The sequence below is a fragment of the Phoenix dactylifera genome, unplaced genomic scaffold, assembly GCF_009389715.1.
Source record: "Phoenix dactylifera cultivar Barhee BC4 unplaced genomic scaffold, palm_55x_up_171113_PBpolish2nd_filt_p 000708F, whole genome shotgun sequence".
In the NCBI taxonomy this organism is placed as follows: domain Eukaryota; kingdom Viridiplantae; phylum Streptophyta; class Magnoliopsida; order Arecales; family Arecaceae; genus Phoenix; species Phoenix dactylifera.
The window spans coordinates 119,367-143,903 of record NW_024068088.1 but is presented as its reverse complement, the minus strand read 5'-3'; the positions used below and the strand labels follow the sequence as shown (position 1 = coordinate 143,903).

Genomic DNA, 24,537 nt, shown 5'->3' with positions numbered 1-24,537 from the left:
TTGATTGAGGGTCCAACTTTGCTATGTCGTCAATTGTTTGAGCCGATGTAAGGCCTATATAAATGCCACTCTTTTCATGAATTAGGAGTTTAATGATTGAATAAACTCTAGCCTCCTTTCTTTTTCTTCTTCCTTCTTTTTTTTCTTTTTTTTTCTCTTTCTCTCTTTCTCTTTTTTTTTTTTTTTTTTTTTTTTTCTTTTTTACCTACAGTGATCCGCCATCAACTTGGTATCAAAGTTGGTCGGCTCCCCGGTTGCCAAAGGCCCGATCGAGTTATCCTCTCCTCTCTCTCTCTCTCTCTCTCTCGATTTTCAACAGAAAAGCAAAGGCTTACCAAGCTCCTCCCCTATCGCCTCGTGCCTTACTCCCTCTCTCTCTCGGTTTTCACCAAGGAAGAAGGTGAAAACCCCTGCGGCTGCTCCTCCCCACCACCCGTCACCCCCGTGGCCGCCCTCACCCCCGCGCACAACGCCGGCAGCGCCGCTGGCTCGCCCGCGCCGCCCGCGCCGCCCACAGCCGACTTGTGCCGGACCCGCGACGCCACCCCCCAAACCCTCTCTCCACCTATCCCCTTCTAGCCCGCCAGCCCCCACTTCATCAACCCCCTTCAACCGCGGCCGCCTTCACCGCCGCTCGCCGTCCGTGATTCGCCGCCGGAAGCCGCCAACGGCCGGAGCCCGTGACCGGCCGCCCCGTCGCCGCGGGCCACAGAGCACCGCCCGCGGCTGCGCGTCCAGTCCGGAGAGGAGTCCCTCCCACGGGGAGTCCACCGCACGCCGCCGTCGCCACTGCACGACGCCGCACGCCGGATTCGGAGAAGAAAAAGTCCCGCGCGCCTCCGCCACCTGTCTTCCCAAGCTCGGCAACCGCGGTAACAGCCTCAACCCACCCACGAAGAAGGCGGTGCACAGTCACGGGTCCGTAACGGGTTACCGGAGCGGATCGTGCCCGCTAACCCGACCCTATTGGATCTGAGTTTAAAAAAAAAGGAAAAAAAAGGAGAAATACCTGTTCATCGTCTTCCTCCGGCCGTGGTTCCCCTGCGTCGTCGTCCGTCTTTCCTAGTCGACTCCGAGCTCCTCCGTCTCCTCCGTCGGCCGCCGCCCAAAGTCCCCGCCGTCGCCTTCTACGCCCCGTCTCCCTTCGGCTGCCGCCTCGTCCGACGCCGCCGCTCCCGTCAAAGGTCTCGCCGCCACCCCGCCTCGCACCGACGCCGCCGCTCACCTCCCTCCGTCGCCGCCCAACGGCTGACGCCGGCGGCCGCCGCATACCCCCCCCCCCCCCCCCCCCCCCCCCCGCGTTCTTTCACACCGCAGCCCCTCCCCCAACCTCTCCCTCTTCTCCATTTTTACCCAAAACCCCCTTCACACTGCAGCCCTTCCCCACCTTTCTCACGGCCTGATTTGTTTCTCAGGCCCGTCTCCTTCCTCCCCCCACCTTTTCTGACACGCGGCCCGTCAAGGCCCTCGGGCCCATCCATTTGTGGGCACCGTCAGCCATCCATAAACGAGAAGCCCCAGCAACAAGAAAAGCGAAGAAACCCAACGAAGCCCATTCCAACCTCATGGTTCTGGCGACCCGACTCCTCCGCCATCTCCGCCGTCGCCGCCTCTTCCCTCCTGTCCCTCCGCCCTTCCATCGCTCCAACCCCCACCAAAACCATAGCCCCTTCTCCTATTCCGACCACGCCACACACTCTTCAACCTCCTCCAATCCCAAAATCCAATCTTTCTACGCTAAAATCCCCTCCCGCTCCTTCTCATGGCACGCCTGGACCGGCGGCACATCAGATGACATCGGTGGATCCGCCTCCGGCAGCGGTGCCGGAGGTGACAGCCTCATTGGGAACTCCAAAGAGGGACTGGAGTTCAGCCCTGCGGATGGCTCCGAAACTGGAGCAGGGATCTCGAGTCTCGGGTCGGATGGCTCGGGGATGATGGAGGAAACGGTTGAAGAGAGCGTGTGGTATTATCCAGTCCTCTCTGTGATTACTCTGCTTGATGGGTACCATGATCTCACTGGTCTTCCCTGGTAAGCATTCCGAAAATCCAAGTCTTAAGGGAGCTCGATGGGTTTTCTCGATGGGCAATCCTTGTGCTATTTGGGCTTTGAATTAGTTAAATTGTTTGGAAAACAGAAGATATGTTATATATGCCAGCTAATCTTCAATTATAGGACTTCCTCCACGCCAATTCTTGACATTGTCTCTATAGTTCGTTGGAATTGTCGGAAGTGTGGAGAAAGATTAGCGTGGGAAGCGAATTGTTTTATATTTTCATATTTTCAGTTTGTATATTGTCTGAAGGTTTCTAATAGTGTTAACAAAAATAGTGGAATGGTCCGTCAGCTCAAATTTGATTTGTTGTCTACTAATGTGCATTGATGAGAACTTGATACCATGGCTAGGAATGAGTATGCTATCTTGGTTGTTTTAGGTTCTATGGATCCTACTTTTCCATTGATTGCCGAAAGATTAAATTCTCCATTTACATAGACAATTAGATATACATGCATATATTCTGTCTTGCAATTAGAACTTTTCTATATGAATTTGAACTTCTCTCCTCATCTGAGCTGCTGAATGTTTTTGTTACACATATCTATCATCTCCATCATTATTCAACTGCTTTATTCTTATTCAGTGCAATCGCTACTTTATACTGCTATATTTCGTAGTTTGAACTCAAAACACCTCAGCCTTCTATGTTATATGATGTTATCATATCTTAAGGCTTTCTTAATTGGCTACCCTCCTATTCTATGGAGTCTTGCTTGTTGTTTCACATATTTTTTTTGTCTCATAGGCTACTCATAGATAACTTCATTTCTACATAAACTCCATGCTTTATATGGGTGAAAATTTCTGTAGTCGCGGAAGAATTCTGTTTATTCATAGCGACAATTTGTGTATTGACTGAAGAATTTTCTGTATCCGTAAGTCAATGTTGCTTGTTGATAAGTAATTTATCTGATAGCATTTCAATGAATGAAACTTCTCTTTTTCATGTGACCTATAATCTTTCTATTATGTTTGCTTGTAATCTTTTGTGTGGTTCTTTGATATTCATTTAAATTACTATCAATCAATCTTCATCATTAAACTGCAGTGGCTCGCATGTTCGTCTTGCAGTAAAATGTATAATTCATAGTCATCTGACTATATAGACACCATTGCAGGTGGTTAATAATCTCCACATCTACGTTGGCCCTGAGGGTGTCCCTACTTCCTGTGCTTATTTTGCAACTTAAGAAGGCTGGAGAAATTGCAAAATTATTCCCAAAATGTAAGAGATCTTTTCTGTGCCTTAATCTCATAATATTTTTTTTTCATTCCGTAGTTTAGACTAAAATTAGGGTTGTAAGTAACTTGTTAGTCGTCTTTTATATTGATGCACTATATCATTATATGTTTCACTTAGTAGTTCACATGCATGTAAATTTGTTGTTTACAACTAAATATCATATTCTTTTCTATGTAATGTAATTGAGAAACAGTGAGGAATCCCTATTGGTGCTTCTAAAGCAATTCTTGAATTATACAATTTTCTGATTCTTACCTTATTTATTTTAAATAACATGCCTTTAGTGAAGACTTATTAATGAACTTACATTGACCTTAATTGATTGCTAGTCTGAATTTAGCACAGTGGATGAGTTTAAATACTAGTTCAAAATGGTCATGTGGCTATGGCTGTTCAAAATTGAAAACGTTGATATAACAAATAGATGATGGTGAATGTGTGTAAGCTTCTTGATACTTCAAGGTTAAAGCATGACTTAAAAAATATGAATGCAATTTGTAGTTGGCAACTCAAGGCAAAGAGATTAGTTATCTCTAACTCAATTGTTTTGTATCATCAAAATCAACCTTTTAGGGTCAACAATCTCTCTTTTTTCGATGATGACAAAACTCTTGAGTTCCAAAAAGATAATTATATAAAAAGTGATACCATCTTTTAGAACAGAGTATGAATTTGCAAAATTTAGGTAGAAGGATAAGCATATATTCTATTCTGATTTTGTCTATCAGTTTTTCTAAAATGCCTTTCTACATCTCTTACAATACATAAATAATTCCTATTTAAATAAATTTGACTATTTCTAAAAATGTTAGGTAATCAAAGACCTAGCTTCTAAAATGAGAAAGAAAGGTGTAAATTGGATTCTAATCGCTCTCCAAATACAAAAAAAATGAGAAAAATCTCATTATTCTCTTTAAAAGTTTATATGATATAATCTGAGTGTTTATATTTATTTTTCTTTTGCAATGTGCATTGCATGTATCTCATTGCTAGTCGTGCAAAGAAAATAGGAATCTACTCTTCACGGACTAGAATGTTCTGCTTGTTTGCTTAATGTAATATTCACCATCTTTAGGATTTGATGTTTATGCTTTTGCTGGTCATTTGAGAATAAGACCATAAATATTTTATGTATTTTATGAGCTAAATCTGGAAACTAAGGTTTCAAATAGTGGTACGAACCATATTATGGTATGCTGAACTAGTTCGTACCGGACCGGTCCATTTCAAGCGTGAAAAATAGTTCCTGCCGCAAAGGGGTTGGAACTGAGCAGTACAAACCTGGTGTCGGTGCGAACCAGACTGGTTTGCACCGGTACGCGCGCTCTGGGCAGCGCGGGGTCGCGCTCTTCCGTGGAATTTTTTCCGCATCTATTGGCCGATTCGGTACTGATTCAAACTGGTCTGAGCCGGAACCATATCGGTCCGGTAGGCAACTGGTATGCCTATCGATATCGGTACGACCAACCTTGAACTATGTACTTGTACAACATGCATACGATACTAAAATAGACAGTATCAAAAAGAATGAAAGACCATCATTACTGATTGGTATGGTCGATACAATACCGTTCATATGAACTGGCTGGCTAGTACATATTGGTATGGATAGCTTTGGCATCCCTACACCTATACTAGTGCCAGTTTTGCGACGACATGGTATGATATCGATAGTATCGTGCCAACTTATTGGTATAAAGGTCTTTGTTGGAAGTCGTGGTCTATGATAACCAGACAGAGGGGAGGTGAGCCGGTTCCCAACCTCCTAAAGCCGGTCCTCCGGCTTCCTCTGCGCGGAGATCATTCCTCCGGGCTCGAGATTGCCGGTGCTCCGAAGGCATCGGGAAGAGCAGCCACAAAGAAGAGAGGATGGAAGACGATGAATAGGGTGGCACGTGCGTGACTTAAGGGTCACGTGCGGCCCTTTTTTAAATCAAACCAAAAGAATTCGGGTTAACAGGTCTGACCCGATAACTCGTTACGTACTCGTTACTGTTTATCTTCTTTGTGGCTTGTTGCTAGTGGTTATGCCTTCTTTTGCGGTGCCAGGAGCGTGGCGACGGTTGGGCGCGGGACGACGGGCGGCGATGGGCGCTTGCGGACAGCGGTGCTCCTCTCTTCGGATCCGACGAAAGGCAGTGGCGATGGGGGTGGGGGGGTGGGGGGTTTCCCTTTTTCCTTTTCTCCGTCAGTTTTAAGGGATTCCCAGAATAAGAAGGCAGATTAGGATTTTATTATTTTAAAGACATTGGCTGCGAAGACGAATTTCCTGACCGACTTCCCAACTTACCTTATCGGACTTTCATATCTGCCTCGAATAAGGAGCCACCGCAAGATCCTGGGGAACACGGGAAGTGCCGCGAAGAGGTGCACGGCCTTTCCTCCTCTCATGTCCGGTCGTTGCCTGTCTTAGGGGGGAGAGAAGGCTTTCCCCTTTTCTTCTCGTGCACCGCTGGAAGAAAGGAACAAACGGGGGAAGGGGGGGTTTTGGCCGAGAAAGAGTGGGATACATAAGGAAGACGAGGATAGAGGAAAGGAGGGGAAGAGAGGAAACAGATCGCTTTCTATTCTAGGGCATTGATCGAGAAGAACAAGAAGGGCGAGGATCGATTTTGAAAGTGAGAAAGGATAGATTGGGAGGGGCTCTGTTTGTAGACTTCGGCGTGGAAGAATAAATAGGGAAAACCAACGTTGGAGAAGACGCCTCCCTTTTCTTTGCGGGAAGTCTGAGCCCCCACGTGAAGGTCAAGGCCCATCGCAGCCCAAAAAATTTTTGTTGCCGAGCTCTAATACCAATGCCGGACAGCAGGAAAGGGAAAGGAGGAAGAGAGAAGAAAGAGAGAGGAGGGAAGGAGAATTAGGCTTTCGCCTAGCCCTAGCTCAGGGTTTCACACCAAGGCTAAAGAAAGGAACCAGAAATTTAATTCATAGCATATCCCATACGATATATGGTTCATATATTTATAAGACCCAGAAAATGCAAAGACCCCCCTAAAAAGAAACTAATCTCACAAAAGATCCTCAAAATAACGAAATACCAAAATAAGCCCTAAAGGTTATCAAATAACAAAATATCCTAATAAGCCCAAATAAAATAAAATCACTCCAACCACAATGAAACTGGTTGAACTATCCTCCTGCGGCGACTGTAGACCCGAGTGACGGACAATCTGGCACTGGTGTCCGCTCCAGTAGGATTGTTTGGAGCACAAGAGCACACATGAAAGTAACCATGAGAGGAAAAGTGGTTGGTGGTGTCAGTAAGCAGTGTTCGGTGTCTTGCGAATTAATATGGTGTCAAATCTCAGTCCTACCCCTATGGGACAAAAATCACGGAGCATTGGCGCTATTGCACGTTATTTGTGACCCGGTCAGATTTGCAAATGGGGTGGGAGAGACTCGCAACAGAAGGCCAGCGGCTTTTGTTGACTTATGCTTGTTTCTTTCTTTCTAGTTTTTTGAGTGTATATCTGTCTAAATATGCAAAATTGTTTGATTACCCTCATGATTATTTACATATATACTTTTTTTGCATGTTTACCTATTAAGGGTATTTCAGTCTTTCAATTTTTAAGTGTTCATTTTTTAACAGTATTAGATGGCATGGGTACATATACAAAGAAACAAAAAAAGAGAAGGTTATACTTGCAAAACAAGCAATTTATGAGGCTATACATGCAAATAAAAACTTTGTGTGGGTATTCATGCAATTTCACATATTTAGGAAGGTATACACTCAAAAAACTTGATTATTCTGCACTATATATAATAACAAGAGCCCCGACCACTCATCGGACATGTTTTTATGCTTCATGAATTCTTGAGTAACTAATATGTTTACATACATAATACAGCAATGCAAACAACATCAGCAAACATCGTGTATATGACTTCTATTTATTTTAGCAGCTGCTACTATATTTGGACAATCGATTCATTTTATACATTGCACTTATTTAAGCATCTCCTCCATTTGGTTTTGGTTTATGTCTAGATTGACCTGGATAATCAAACGTTGAGGTTGTGATACTAAACTCAGCTTAAGTATTATAATATACTATATTATTGTTTATTAGTTTTTCTTTAGCTCATGCTATTATTGCACAATTCTGATACAACTAGATAATTGTTGTCTGCTTGTCTTTTTGTCTTTATCAGTGCCTCCTCCATTTCCACCACCCCTATCAGGAAGGAGTTTTCAAGACCATTTTCTGCTATTTCAAAAGAAAAGACGGGAGCTTGGGTGCCCCTCATTTTTGTGGAACTTTGCATTCTTTACTGTCCAGGTAAAGCTCAGAACATAGTAATATATACTTCAATCATAATATTGGCTAAGGTTGCCTTACCGGTATCAGACCCCATTTCGGGCCGTACTAGCATAGGCATATCGAATGTCGGTACGGTACGCGGTACGCTATGCATATTGAGTGTCGGTACGCCACCTACCGGTACCGCATACCATTATTGGCCAATGTCATAATTCTACTTATTTCCATATGTAATAAACTAGACATTAAATGTAGTGACAAATAATATAAATTAAAATGCTAGTGAAGTAACCCGCTAGACTTGAAGTAGTAAATGTTTTGGGAATTTCTCAACATTTGATGCTGTATTAAGGTGTTTCTATTTTCTAATTAAATCATAAAAGTATGAAAAAGGCATATTAAATTGTGTATACTTAATTAAGAATTTTACAGTTTCACCTTTTCTCTATTTCTTAGCTGATGTTGATCCCATATCCAAAGTTAATGAAATTCCTCAATATTCTCTGCTAAGTTTCTTACTGAATTGTGCCTAGCATCATTTTGTATGTAAAGCATGGTATGCTATACCGTACCGAACCGGACGATACCGAGCATACCGTACCGTACCGGTTCGGTACGGCGAATTGTAAAGTATGACATGGAACTACTGAAAGCCATAGGCTACAGTATGCGATTATGGCTTCAAGCATGCTTTTTTAGTGTATCCTCTGGAAATTTGTACTGTAATGGTCTTAAATCATAGGATTTGAAATTTTGAATTTATGTTTTGCAGACAGTCCTATATGTGTAGCATAATTTGTAGTTATTATGAGTTAGAATACTGTTGTTGTTGTATTAGGTTATCGATCTTTTGTATGTTACCCTTTGTTATGATTTGTGACAATCATCTCTTCTTCAGTTCTTCTCTTTCCTAATTTGTCATAGAATGTTTTTAAACTATTAGAAATTTGTTTCATGTCGTTAAAATTGCTAAATTTTTTACTAACTGAACAAATTGGAAAACTAAAATTTTATAAAAAAAATCGGTGGATTAACACTTACATTATACTCAAAGAAAGGGAAAATTTATAGCAAAAGATATTTATTGTAAAGCATGAATCCGAATTTATAAAAAGAAACGGAAAATTTTTCAGTGCATTCTTTTGTTAAAACTTAACCAAATTTATTGGTTTTGTTGTGATAACATGACTTTTCTTTTTTCTCATTGCTTTACAGGTCCCTAGTTTTTTATTGTGGATGACTAGCATTCGGAGGATGTGTCTGGATAGTCACCCTGGGCTTGATAGTGTAAGGACAATAAAATGCAATTGAGACTTATATATTTTCAGCTATCAAGACCTTGCATTATAGTAGTAAAATTGCCTGGACATTATTCAATTTGGATCATGCTTTTATGATCTGAACCTCTCATGAGGAAGGCAACCAACATTAGAGTTGGCTGACTTAAGTGCAATGTTAGATATTGAATTTAAGACAGAAATTGTTTTACTCTTCATAATAAACCATTCTTGTGCTATCTTACTCGACTATGGATCATGTTTGACTTATTGTCCTTGCGAGAAAGAATAGATGGCATTCTACATTGTGACATTGTATTCACATGTTACACTTATGAACAAATAGATAAAAGGGAATAATGTTTTTAGGATAGACAGTCATTCAAATGTTTATAAAAAACAACCATTAAGTGCTTAGTTGGCTGCTTAAATGGCTATATGGTGCTAAACCACTTAAGCCTTTCCTACACAAATGTCATATGGCCTTTTAGTTTGGTTGGCTGTTGAACTTTGCTCAAACACTTAATAGCCATTTAATCTGCTTAGGTGCTTCAATGGTTATCTGGCATTCTTCTTTTCCCTTTTTTTTTAAATTGCATGTGCAATGCTCAATACATTGTACCTAAGTTAAATAATCAAAATGATATATCATTTATATTAGCTAACTTAATCTAAAAATTAAATTGTGTTTGTAGTTTGTAATGCTACATGTAGCTTCTTTTTAAGGCATTGTGGTACCTAGAACATGTTCCATAAAGATGCACTTGGGTATGCAAAGATTACAGAAAAGTGAACCTTTTTCCACCATCCAATCTTCATGTTTGTTCTCACAATAAGCAGTATTAGTGTAATCCTTCATCGCTGAAAGAAAATTTTCTTTTTGGCCTCATTTACTTCAATTCTCTTTGTGGCCTCATCTGGAGCTTATCTCATTTATCATTTTATTTTCAATTATCACAGTTAAAACCCTTGCTGCTTTTGAATTTAAGTGCTGATCGACACAGGATGGCTATGTATATGCCAGTGTCTTGTGGGCATGTGGCACTGACATGATACTGGCTGTGCTTGCCCAGTGTCTGCCAAACAGCAGAATAAAATGGCATAGCATGAAGCAAACCATGTGAGTGCCAGGCTGGTGTGCTACTGGCAGACAATATTCAATCTTTTCTTCTATTATTTTGACCACTGTCATTATTATGCTGGTATGTTTATGCCAAATGATATTTGGCGTCCATGTTTCTACTGAAAGTGAATCCTAGGTTCTTCGGTGTTAGGCATGCTGAATTTTTTTTTTTGGTGAAAACCATGGCTGAACCTAATCGGGTTGCCTACGTACCCCTTCATAAGGGGAATCAAGCCATACGTAGTTCTTTTTAAGTTTCAAAAACGCAGCGGAAAAAACGAATCTAACAATTTAATTCATGCATGCTTACAAGATCAAATCTAGAAATCAGCACCTTAAGAACACATAGGATTATGCCAACAATTATGCTAAAACTTTCATGCATGATTAACTATTAAATCTGAAATTTAAGAACTTTATTCCAATTAATCTCCGAATATCCATCGAATGGATTCTGAAGATATCTCCGTGAGGAGCCCCAAAAGAGGGTAAAACCTCGGGAATCGGACCTAGATCTTGACACCATAATAAATGATTAATGCTAGATTAATACCTTTTATGATGGATGAAAGTTGTGGATCTGATCCTTGACTTCGCGGCCACGCACATGAATGGCCTCTACGAGAAGTACACGCGAAGTTCCTGAAGAGATCCAATCCTGCGGAAGTGCTAGCTTGCGCAGAATTTCTTGAGGCTGAAATTTGATCTTCCCAACGCTATCAACTTTTGATCCGCCTTCTTGGAAGAACTTGGAGGAAAGGTTTAGAGGGATTAAGGAGGACTTAGATCTGAACTAAAGACTCTTATCAGGGACCCCTAAACCTAATGGCGTGATGGACTTAGAGGAGGAAGAAGTCGGCTAGATTGAATGCAGAATTTTTCCATGCATGAACTAGGGTTCCTCTCTTTTCTTTCTTCTTTTTTTCCTTCTTTTTCTCTCTTTTTTCCTTGAATTCGACCACCAGCTGATAGAGGTCCTTTTAATGTTGCTATCCCCTCTAACTTCATGCCAACCATCCCATATTTGGGGAGGATTTTGTGGGGTTTTGAATTTTGAATTCAAAATTCAAGTTCATGCGCCATTACATGATGAAGCTTGATCTAATCTAAACCATTCATCATGTTGCCACTTCCCTCTATCAATTTCGAAATTCCCATGCCCCCAATCAGATTAGAGGGTCACGTGGTGATTTTGTGGTGATTAAATTTGAAATTCAACCTTAATTAGAAGTGAGATAAAGATAAGGATGATATATGCCATGAAGAGAGAATTTGATCTTATCCAATTTTTTTCATGAATTTCTCTCCATGTCACCCTATCTGATGATGAAAGAGGTCCCTGATGTTGCCAAGTGTCCTATGGCACCATTAAATAAATTAGATTAATTTTTAATCATACTAAAAATCAATTTATAGCGCCATGCATGGATATGTGACAAGTGGATTTCAAGATCCGAACAGTTTCAGATCAAACCCATTTTAATTTAATTAAATCCTAATAATTAGGATTGTCCAATTACATTGGGTTGAACCTAATTCAATTAGGTCAATCCTTAATTAAGCACAAATTTAATCTAATTTAATTTGGTCAACCTAAGTCCTCTTGTTCAGACCTAATCCAATAAGGTCAAAAAAAAACCCTGATTGAGCCCAGAATTGAATCTAATTCAATTTGGCTCATCCTTAGTCTAATTACTCAATCCAATTGAGTTCATTAGCAATCTAATTACTAATTAATCCTCCGATAATTACTTTAATTATTTTATATGATAATTTGCCAATCAAATTAACCAAATTACCCCTGAATGATTCTTAATCATTCATCAGCCTTCTTGATCAATCAGGAATCTTCTATGCGTGTGACCTCATATGTTCAAACCTAAACCGGTAATATAGGAACGACTTCCTACATTAATCGATATGACCATCTAGCAATGGTACCTAACGTCCGGATAGGCCGAATATATACGAAGCAAATATTCGGGAATCCTGAACTATGGTTACTGTATAATTTAATCCTTTTGACTCTTAATGCCTGGATGACTTAGAGCTCACTGTCAACCCTATAATTAGTACATTCATTATGTGATTAACTTTAGATATCCCGTGACTCCTCACTGGGATTACCCTGGCCAAGGATTTGTTAAATTAATCACAAGACATTATCTCTTGTTTCCAGGAGGGGTCAATTCCATTTTGACTCACAACTGACTACGCAAGTACTTGACTGCACCCAGTGACCTTCCGTCACTGAATTAGAAATCCAGATAGTCCGGTACCAAAGTACAGTGAGTTGCTTGTGAGGATGATAGTGTTATTTCGATGATTAACACAACCATTGAGGGAATATTAAATTAATAATACAGTTTAACGTGATACATCACTAATGAATACGACACCCTCGATACATTCATGATATATTAAGAGAATGAGATCAATACGTCTTCCAATGATTAACAACGAGATAAAATTTGTAGTAGAAAAGGGATAGAGAATTCTTAATTCTAATTCAGCAAAGTTTTAAGTGAAATATACTCTTAAGGGCAAAACAGTGATTTTCATTGTTAAGGGTATGTAGCTCTATTGTGGCATACACTCAAAATTGTTTGAAAATATGTTTCATTGATTATATGAATTAGTCTAACTTTAAGATGCAGGAAAGTATGGATTGAGTCGACCCCAAGCTATGTGGAGTCGGCCCTGGCACACCATTGAACGATCTGGTACACCCCTGCAAAAATGGCACCCCAAGATTCCTTGAGCCAACCCCAGCTAGAGCCGATCCCAAGATTCCTTGAGCCAACCCCAGCTAGAGCCGACCCCAAGGAACACTTGAGCCGACCCCAACTGAATATGAGTCGACCCCAAGGATATGTGTTCAAAACCATATCTCTAGAATCCCTGAGAGGGTCGACCCCAATGGAACTTGAGTCGACCCCACTGTAGCATGGGTCGACCCCAAGAAAGCTTGAGTCGACCCAGTGAAGACAGTCGAAAATACAAGGTTCTGTAGTTTCTGAGAAGGCCGACCCCACTGTAGCAGGGGCGACCCCAGAGAAAGTTGGGTCGACCCCAGAGAAAGTTGAGTCGACCTCAAGTCTGATGAACAGTAAGTTGAGTCGACCTCAGAAAAGTTTGGGTCGACCTCAGCACGGGCAAGGGCATAACGGCTAGTTCTGTAGAAGTGCTTTTGGACCTCCCAACGGCTAGTAACGGATAGTTTTTTCAAATCTAACCAATGAGAAGTGACCAATAGAGGTGGGCAAGTATTTTAAAGTGACACTATTCATTAGAGGAATCATCTTTTGCCAAGAAATCAAAGTTCATTCAAGAAAAAGCAAGCCCTAGCATCCTTCTTCAATGTTCTCAATTTAAGTCTCAAAAAGGAGGTGGTTGAGTAATCTGAGTGTGCATTCAACAGTTCCACCAAACCATTGTGAAGTGAAGGAACCTTGGCAAAGAAGAGAAGAGCATCCTCAAAACGATAACTATTTTCTCATCTCTTCTATTAGTGTAAAATTGTTATATTTGCTCTTCTAGGAGTTTCAAACTCTTTCTTCTTTATTACTTTGTAAGGTTTGTTGGTGAGCCCGTAAAATCAACGGTGAAGGTTTGTTGTTGAGCCGGTAAAACCAACATAGGTTTTTGGTGATCCCGGAAAACCAAAGTTTAAAGATTTTTTGGATTGTGAGCCCGGAAAACAATCCAACTATAATCCGCGGGATTATAGTGAATTCCCAAGAGGACGTTTGGGGAGTGGACGTAGGTGCTTAGGAGAGCACCGAACCACTATACTTCTTGTGTGTTTGTGTTGTGTATTGTTTTAACTTCACTACACGCACTCAATTAATATGAACTAAATCACTCACTCATCAATTGATTTAATTCAAGGATTGAAAAAATTTAGAAAAACTAATTCACCCTCCTGTTGGCTTGTCACCTTGGGGCAACAAGTGGTATCAGAGCTAGGTGCTTTCATAGTATTTATTGATCTTACGATCAAGAGTCAAAGATCATGAGAACCCAAGTAGAATGTTCTATGAGCGAGGGGCAATCTACAAATAGACCTTTTCTGTTTAATGGCACTAATTATACATATTGGAAAGCTAGGATGAGGATATTCATTCAAGCTCTAGATTATGACTTGTGGAATATTATAACTAGAGGACCACACACACCCATAATTAGTATGGAGGGCACAATCATTCCTAAACTAGAAATGGATTGGAATGAGAGTGATAGAAGACTAGCACAACTAAATGTTAAAGCAATTGATGTACTTTACTGCTCACTAGATGTAAGTGAATTTAATAAAATATCTACATGCATCTCCGCGAAAAAATTTGGGATAAACTAGAGGTCATACATAAGGGAACTAATCAAGTTAAATAGTCAAAAATAAATATATTAGTACATAGGTATGAATTGTTTAAAATGGAATCCACAGAGTCCATAACTGAAATGTTCATTCGATTCACGGAAATCATAAATGGACTAAAGAGCTTAGTAAAGTCTTATACTAACTCTGAACTAGTGCGAAAAATTTTTAAGTCACTACCAAAAGTCTGGGAGGCCAAGGTAACTGCAATCCAAGAAGCAAAAGACCTCAATACACTACAATAGGAAGAACTTCTAGGATCACTCATGACCTATGAGTTGACCATGAAGCAAAATTCAGAAGAGGAGGTCAAGAAAAAGAAGATCATTGCCTTGAAGTCTACGACTCCAAAACAGAAAATTGAATCAGAAGAGTCTGATGATGAGGAGGAATATGATGAAGGAATGGCTATGCTCGCAAGAAAATTCAGAAAATTTATGAGAGGGAAGAAGAAATTTCATAAAAGGAAGCCCTTCCTCAAAGGTAGCTCGAGCAAGGAAAAGGGAAAGGACAGAAAAAGAAAAGGAAATGCCAATTTGCTATGAGTGTAACAAGCCTGGGCATTTCAAGATAGATTGCCCGGAATTGAAATAGATGGCAAGAAAACTTAAAAAGAGGAACCTCATGGCTGAATGGAGTGAAAGTGAGGAGTCAAGTTCGGAAGAGGAAGATCAACAAGAGACGGCTCAAATCTGCTACATGGCCAACGACGATGAGATAGATTTTGAACTTGAATGTGATTTTACAGTAGAAGAGTTACATGATGCATTTTTAGAACTCATGGAAGAACACAAAAAGCTAATCAATAAAAATAAAATTTTAAAAGATGAAAATCAATCTTTTATCAAAGAAAAGCTGAAACTATCTAATGACTATGAAACATTAAGTAGGAAGTTCACTAATGAAACTAAAAGTCTAATTACCGAAAATTTCAAGCTAAAAGAAGATGCAGAAAAATAGAAATTCTTAGTGGACAAGTTTACACTTAGCTTAACTAAATTAAATATGATTCTTGATAGTCAAAAAGCTGTATATGATAAAGCTGGATTAGGATATAAAACAAATAGGAAGCAAAAATACTTAAAGAACATATTTGTGAAAGCCAAAAATGAAAATATAACTTGTCATTGCTGCAATAAAGTAGGACACAAAGCATATGAATGTAATTTTAGAAAGTCTAAATTGAGTGATAAGAGTAAGCTAAAATCCAAAAAAATTTGGGTTCCAAAAGGAACCTCAAGTACTAACACTAAAGGACCCAACATGAGTTTGGGTACCTAAAGTACATTCTTGATTTTGATTGCAGGAGTGTCTTACAGCTAATAAGAGGGATAGACGATGGTATCTAGATAGCGGCTGTTCAAGATACATGACAGGTGACATAGAACAATTTGTCACTTTGGAATCTAAGGAGGGTGGAGTGGTAACCTATGGAGACAATGGAAAATGACTTATCATTAGAAAGGGTAAAGTTTATATTACTCCATCCACTTTTATAGAAAATGTTTTATTAGTTAATGATCTGAAACATAACTTACTTAGCATAAGTCAATTTTGTGATAAAGGTCTTAAAGTCACATTTGAAGCCTCAGTATGCATAATCACAGATCCTAAAGATAATAACATTGTACTTATGGGACATAGGCATGGAAATATTTATATGGTAGATCTTCATGATTTAGGCAAGAAAAATGGATTATGCTTAATCACTAATGAAGAAAAGAAAGTGAAACAAGTTGGCTTTGGCACCGTAGACTAGGACATGCTAGTATGGACTTAATATCAAAACTAGTCAAAAAAGGATTTGATAAAAGATGTGTCAAAATTGATTTTTGAAAAAGACAATCTGTGGACCATGCTCATTAGGAAGGCAAACAAAATCATCTTTCAAATCAAAGAATGTAGTATTAACCAATAGGCCTTTTGAACTCATACACATAGATCTATTTGGGCCTACTAGAACTGCAAGTCTAGGAGAGAAAAAATATGGACTAGTTATAGTAGATGATTTTTCAAGATATACATGGGTTTCATTTCTTGCACATAAGAATGAAGCATTTTCAGCATTTTTGAAATATTATAAAAATATCATAACTGAAAAGAAGCTTACCTTAATTGCAATTCGAAGTGATCATGGAACTAAATTTGAAAATCAACACTTTGAAGAATTCTGTAATAAAAATGGTATTTTTCATTAATTTTCAGCACCTAGAACGCCTCAACAAAATGGGGTTGTTGAAAGAAAAAATAGGACATTGGTAGAAATGGCACGCACGATGTTGTGTGAGTCAAATCTTCCAAAGTACTTTTGGGCTGAAGCCATAAATACTGCTTGCCATATTTTAAATCGTGTTTTAATACGTCCTATAACAAAAAGAACTCCTTATGAACTTTGGAAGAATAAGAAATCAACTGCTAAATATTTTAGAGTATTTGGGTGTAGATGTTTTATTTTAAACAATGGCAAGGAGGATCTAAGTAAATTTGATGCCAAGTCAAATGAAGATATCTTCTTAGGATACTCTACTTCTAGCGGGGCATACAGAATATTCAACAAAAGAACTCTTGTAGTTGAAGAGTCAATTAATATTATTTTTGATGAGTCTGATAGGGAGGTCTCCTAGGAGAGAGTATTTTTGATGATGCAGGAATTATTGAGTTTGAAAAATTGAATCTTAATGACGTGCCAAATCAAGAAAAGGAAGATGATCGTGTGCCACCACAATCTCATGACTTGCCAAGGGAATGGAGGTACGCACATGGACACCCTAAAGACTTAATTATTGGTGATCCATCTCAAGGGGTAAGAACTCGATCTTCTCTTAGAAATTTAAATGACTATCTTGCTTTTGTTTCACAATAGAACCTAAGACTTATGAAGAAGCTGAGAATGACATAAATTGGATTAATGCTATGCAAAAAGAATTAAATCAATTTAAAAAAAAGCAATGTATGGACATTAACTGAGAGACCAAAGCATAATTCTGTAATTAGAATAAAATAGGTTTTTAGAAATAAATTAGATGAAAATGGGGTAGTTATAAGAAATAAAGCTATACTTGTAGCTAAGGGATACAATCAAGAAAAAGGGATAGATTTTGAAGAAATATTTGCTTCCGTGGCTAGATTAGAAGCTATTAGATTACTTCTAGCTTTTGCATGCTTCATGGATTTCAAATTATATCAAATGGATGTAAAAAGTACCTTCTTAAATGGTTATATAGAAGAAGTATATGTAGAGCAACCCCCTAGTTTTGAGAATCATGAATTCCCTGATCATGTATTTAGATTACATAAAGCACTATATGGATTGAAACAAGCACCTAGGGCATGGTATGATCGACTAAGCAAATTTCTGTTAAATAATAATTTCAGTCGAGGAAATGTAGATAAACACTTTTCTCAAGAGAAAAGACAAAAATTTGCTAGTAGTACAAATATATGTAGATGACATAATTTTCGGTGCCACTAATGATAGTCTTTGCAAAGAATTTGGCTGAATTAATGTAAGGAGAATTCGAGATGAGTTGATGGGGAAACTAAATTTTTTTTCGGATTGCAAATCAAGCAAACTAAGGAAGGCATCTTTATTCATCAAACTAAGTACACAAAGAAAATATTAAAGAAGTTTGGAAATAAAAATCACAAGGGAATTAGGCACCCCAATGAACCCAACTAGTAAACTAGACAAAGATGAAAAGGAAAAAGTGTAGATATGAAGCTTTATAGAGGCTTAATTGGATCTTTGTTTTACCTCACTGCTAGTAGGCCAGACATAGTATTTTAGTATGGGAATATGTGCTAGATACCAATCAGATCCTAATGAGTCACATCTAAGTGTTGTCAAAAGAATCCTTAGATATTTGAGAGGAACCATAAATATAGGATTATGGTACTCTAGAGACTCTTGTCTAGACTTGCTTGCATATTCTGATGCAGATTTTGCTGGATGCAAATTAGATAGGAAGAGCACTAGTGGAACATGTCAATTCTTAGGGAATAACTTAGTATCATGGTTTAGCAAAAAGCAGAATTCAGTAGCATTGTCAACGGTTGAGGTCGAATATATAGCTGTCGGGAGTTGTGTTCAAGAACTATGGCTCAGCAACAACTAGAGGATTATGGAATCAAACTAGACAACATTCTTATAAAGTGTGATAACACTAGTGCCATTAACCTTACCAAAAATCCGGTTCAGCACTCTAAGGCCAAGCATATTGAAATAAGGTATTATTTCACTAGAGATCATGTGCAAAATGGGAATGTATGTATTGAGCATGTATGTACGAGAAACAATTTAACTGACATATTCACAAACCTTTAAGTGAAGATAGATTCTGCATGCTTAGAAGGGAATTAGCCATATGTGATCCCTTTGATTGAAAGCAAATGAAAGAAACATGTTGTCTCATGATACTCTCTTTCCATTTTGAAAAACCAATGAAACGTTAGTAAAATTATTCATTTATAGACTCCTTACTCATATATCAATATCCTATAAAGATTTGATAAGGATCAGGAAAAAGGAAGAATTAAAAAAAAAAAACCTGAACTGGGGCCGACCCGAGCCAGAATGGGGTCGACCCTTCCGTTGAGTTCGACACCAGAAAAAATCTGGGGTCGACCCAACGGCGGGACCCCCGTTTTTAAAAAGGGGGACCCGTGAGCCATTTTAGGGCATGTCTTTCCCTTTGTCCTCTTCCTAAAATCCTATTTTGCACTCTCCAATCCCTTTCAATCAACTTCAAACAATGCTAGATTGCTTCCCTAATGTTAGAACCCGCCCATACCGCAGAAAATTAAAAAAAATTCAGATGGCAGCGGAAGAGGCATGCGCGGGATCAACCGTTCATTCACATGAACGTTGTTCAAAAACCGTTCGTAGTTAGATAAAGGATTAAAAACTTTTAAACTATTAGGAGATCAGATCTTCGCCTTTGTGCAGGTAGGTGATCACCGCAACTTGATGATCGTGGTTTTGGAAGAAGGTTCGCTTGAAGCCGTTCAAGTGTCCGGCCTCTACGGGTATCCACACGAAGCAGAGGACCAATCCTGACGCTCCAATCTCCCCGGGGTGCTAGCTCCCTTGCAGAGATATGTTTTGATGGCTGATCACCTCCCTTTCTTTCAACTCTTGAATGCTAGAGGGAGGAGGAAGAAGATGGAACAACCAAGGAAGAAGATCACCAAGCTTTGCAGCTTTATCTTTTTCCTGCGTTGGAAGAAGGAAGGGTTGGAGGAAGGGGAGCCGCCCAACACCACCTTCGTTCTCTCGCCATCCGCTTGCGGGCTGAAACAGAAGAAGGGGAGGAGGGAAGGCCACGGATTGAAAACAAAGGAGGGCTTCCAAATGCCCTAGGGGTGCCGCCCCTCTTCCCCTTTTTAAAGGCATCTAGGGCTCCTACAAATTAGGAGCCCTTGATGTTTTACCCAAGAGGGGCGCCGACCCCTCTTGTGTTGCCGCACAAGGAAGAAAAGGAGGAGGGGTGTGAGCCGCCTCCTAAGGAGGATTAGATGCCCTATTTGGTTTAGTCCTAATCCAATTAGGGTTTAACCCAAATCATGAATCAATCGGGTTCAATCTATGTTAGTCTAATCCAATTAGAACTTGAATGAACCATGACTCAATTTGAACTCTTCAATCCTAACCCAATTAGAAGTCATGTTGATTCATGAGATTAATAATTAATTAGGTCTTAAGAACCCTAATCCAATTAGGACTTATTTAATTTTAGTTTCTAATCCAATTAGGACTCTAATTTGAATCCAGAGTCCTAATCCGATTAGGACTCTGGGAATCCTACTCTAAGTAGGAATTCAAAATTTAATTTCAAAACTCCTAATCTAATTAGGATTGGTAGGAATCCTACTCCAAGTAGGAATCCCAGTCCTACTCCAAATTAGGATTTCCAGTCCTAATCCAATTAGGACTCTAGGAATCCTACTCGAAGTAGAATTTGTGTTTAAGTCCATTTAATTAATTCCATTGTTCCTTCTTCAACTGATTATCAATCGAATTGATTAACTCGTAATTCATAATCACATTTCAACCATCGATCGGTCAATACTTCTAGTGTGTGTGACCCCAATAGGTTCTATTCTGACTAGTAGTGAGATATATTGTGATCTCTATCTCAATATCATTGAAACTCCTTTCAATGGGTTGGAATGATTCCAACGTCAACTCATTAGGGTTTATCGATCATCGAGATATTCCCTATGAGCCTCACCATCCACCAATGACACCTAGCAGCATGTAGTGGCTACCAGCAGAATAGAATGATGAACCTCTAGGTGCAGTTAATATGTGATACAATCCTACTATCGTGGATTCCTACAGGACGGAGGTCATGGACAACTCGTCAAACCCCATCGTCTGTCGTATGTGAAGATTTATTCGACTTAAATTCGAGAGTGGAAAACTCTTTCTCCACTGTGGCATACTGCCCCGGCCGAAGTCTTACGAACTCAGTCTTATAAATCACATAGGATCTCTCCTTATCTATCAAGGTCGATAGATTCCTTATAGGTGCATACCCTACTCTACAGTGAACCTACTGCAGCAATCTACACTGCATGGACCCATATGGCTAGAGACCATGCATGTGTGCAGTCAAACTACAATAACCTTACTGTGAGTGGCCGAGCACCGCAGGGTCAAAGGATCAGTCACATTACTGCAACATCAAGCAAGTCACTGACGAGTGGATAGATATCCAAGTGACTTCTTGTCTTGGTCACGCTCAGTACCCTTGTTCTCTAACAAGCACCCTGCACTATTACTTCGAGTGTTTCCACACCGTGGACTCGAGTCTCGTCCATCCATAGAAAAAGTAATGTGTGCACTGATCTCATCGGATCGATCACCGTCCCGCGTGCATGATCCATCGATCAGGAGCGTTTAGAAATTAATCACTAATGATACATGGCTCAAATTCTCAACTCTTGAGAATATGCATCATCATCTTATTAATTCCTTGGACGATTCATAGACACAATAACAATATGAATGAAAAGATGCCTTTCATTTATTCAATAAAGTCAAGTACAAATTTATGTCCCAGAATTAATAATCTGTCAGCCAAAATTGGCTTCTAGGGCATACATCTAACACCTAAGCCGTTAGATCAAGATCTAAGAAAGCACTTGGTAAAATGGGACCAAGCGAGCCGTTGCTAAGAGATCCGGGAGAGTCTCACGGCCAACCATCGTAGAAAAGCATGCTAGAGAATCTTCTACAGTGCCTCCACAAGGTGAGACACGTGTAGAGCCTCCTCCACCTCCTTTCCTCTTCAGTTCAACTTGCTAAATATGCGGGAAGACCGGTAACCACGGGGAGAAAAATCCATTTTGAATTTTTGGATTAAGAGGGTTTCGGATGGGTGATTGAATTCGAAGACAAGAATGGGAGTATCTTCTTTGCTCCCTAGATTTAGTGGACCTATCTGGGCTTAGTTCGTGAGTTCTATGCCTTTCTAAAAGTCGGTCCGGGAGGGCTTGTGTCTGAGGTCGAGAAGTACGGGTTCGTGTTTCAGAAGAACAGCCTAAGTGAGTTGCTTCATCTCCCCTACGAAGGAGCCACACCAGAAAGGCCAGAGAACAAGTTGAGGGCTCTACAGATAATTTTTGAGAGAGATGACTTTGACTATTCAGAAAACTTAGTAGCTAGCTCTCTATCAGCTGAGATGAGGTTATTGCACAACTTCATAGGTCGGATATTGTTCCTGAAGAGTGGGAGATTTGATCACATATCTGAGCGAGACATGGTAATTATGGAGCATGTCATTCAGGGTATTTCCCTGAATCTTCCAGCTATGATGATCAGGCAGATGCGAGAGGCTATATGCAAATCGAGAGTTTCTTTGCCCTACGGTATGATACTTACCCTGATATTCAGCAGCATGACATATGTGTGGAGGAGAGATTATCCAGGCATCTGCTATTTACCGACACCTACACTGTACGATCCTTAGTTCGCAATGGGTTTTGAGAAGTGGACGGTCTGTGGGTGCAGTGGAGGTGCAGGGATACATGCACCGGAGGATGATGTACCATAGATTTGGAGACTCTATCCCTGAGTCTGAGATACCTGCGGATCATCCTACAGCATCTTCAGAGGCTGGACCTTCGTCATCCACACCTACGGGATGTACAGAGGAGTTTTGGAAGTAGGATGACTGAGCTTGTGTCAGCTCAGGTGAGAACTCCTCTCTGATAGGCATGATGCGCAGGATGGACAGTATGACTGCTGAGATTAGAAGCCTTAGAGACCAGGTGACAACCTTAGAGAGAGAGGCTCATGGTCCATCTGTGCTCCAAGCAGCTGAGTCAGAGGTTTCGGCATAGAGTCACCCAGCTCACCGAGGTCCACGACAGACTCAGTCCCATCAGGCCAGACCTTTCCTCGCCAATTATGCTAGGAGGATGAGGACTAGATCACAGCTCTTAGATTCCTCCTAGGCCTGATGATAGCACTACAGGAATCCATCATAATTAGTGCCTAGGATTTATTTAGTTCTCATATGCATTTTACTTTGTTGATGTACTTTGGCACCTTAATTGAAGAACATTGTACTTTTGGCATTAGTGTACTACAAGTTTCATTTTGATCAATGAAATTTGGATTTTATCATTTATTGCTTCTACTTATCTATTGCTATACATTCTTTTGATGATAACAAAAAGGGGAAGAAGTAAGAAAAGAAAGAAGTGTGCGATATAGGAGGAGAAATAAGTTTGGAAATTAAATAGGATGAGATTATATTCACTTAAGGGGGAGCAATATGTAAATGTAATAATGAAAATTTTCAAAAACAAAAAAATTTGAATTTTCAATCAAAATTTCTGAATTTGGCACATACTTCTCATGCCTTGATACATAACCTGAAACTCTTGCTTTATCTTAAATTTTTGAAGTTTCATCTTTAATAAAATACAAAAGAAAGGGATAAAAAAAATCAAAAGTTCAAATTGACAATATTTGGATGAAAGAGGGGGAGTCTTCACTTTCAAATTTGAAAAGCTGAAATTCAGCAACTTGAGCTCTTTCTAAAACAAAACTTCTAATTTTAATATAAGTGTCAATCTGCTCATGCTCAATGTTTTATAATCATCAAAAAGGGTAAGATTGAAGATTGATAGTGTTATTTCGATGATTAACACAATCATTGAGGGAATATCAATTAATAATATAGTTTAACGTGATACATCACTAATGAATACGACACCCTCGATACATTCATGATATATTAAGAGAATGAGATCAAGACGTCTTCCAATGATTAACAACGAGATAAAATTTGTAGTAGAAAAGGGATAGAGAACTCTTAATTCTAATTCAGCAAAGTTTTAAGTGAAATATACTCTTAAGGGTAAAACAATGATTTTCATTGTTAAGGGTATGTAGCTCTATCGTGCATACACTCAAAATTGTTTGAAAATATGTTTCATTGATTATATGAATTAGTCTAACCTTAAGATGCAGGAAAGTGTGGATTGAGCCGACCCCAGGAACACTTGAGTCGACCCCAACTGAACATGAGTCGACCCCAAGGATATGTGTTCAAAATCATGTCTTTGGAATTTCTGAGAAGGTCGACCTCAATGGAACTTGCGTCGACCCCACTGTAGCATGGGTCAACCGCAAGAAAGCTTGAGTCGACCCCAGTGAAAACAGTCGAAAATACAAGGTTCTCTCGTTCTTGAGAAGGCCAACCCCACTGTAGCAGGGGTCGACCCTAGAGAAAGTTGGGTCGACCCCAGAGGAAGTTGAGTCGGCCCCAAGTCTGATGAACAGTAAGTTGAGTCGACCCAAGAAAAGTTTGGGTCGACCCCAACACGGGCAAGGGCATAACGGCTAGTTCTGCAGAAGTGCTTTTTGACCTTCCAATGGTTAGTAACGGATAGTTTTTCCAAATCTAGCCAATGGGGAGTGACCAATAGAGATGGGCAAGTATTTAAAGTGACACTATTCATCAGAGGAATCATCTTTTGCCAAGTAATCAAGGTTCATTCAAGAAAAAGCAAGCCCTAGCATCCTTCTTTAAGGTTCTCCATTTAAGTCTCAAAAAGGAGGTGGTTGAGTAATCTAAGTGTGCATTCAACAGCTCTACCAAACCATTGTGAAGTGAAGGAACCTTGGCAAAGAAGAGAAGAGCATCCTCAAAGCGATAACTATTTTCTTATCTC

The 24,537-nt window shown here is 39.8% G+C and overlaps 1 protein-coding gene across 4 annotated transcripts in view; it reads left to right on the top strand.

Moving 5' to 3' along the window:
- Positions 1-1,333: 1,333 nt before the first annotated feature.
- LOC103698482 (ALBINO3-like protein 2, chloroplastic) overlaps positions 1,334-24,537 on the top strand; it is an 80,221-nt gene continuing 57,017 nt past the window's right edge. For all 4 annotated transcript variants that reach the window (XR_005508941.1, XM_039120091.1, XM_039120090.1 and 1 more), the window contains exons 1-4: positions 1,334-2,032; positions 3,179-3,285; positions 7,462-7,589; positions 8,787-8,858. Coding sequence is in view for 3 of the 4 variants with exons in the window: in XM_039120091.1 (XP_038976019.1) it covers positions 1,566-2,032; positions 3,179-3,285; positions 7,462-7,589; positions 8,787-8,858 (774 nt within the window). In the remaining variant the exon portion in view is untranslated. The remainder of the gene's footprint in view (positions 2,033-3,178; positions 3,286-7,461; positions 7,590-8,786; positions 8,859-24,537) is intronic.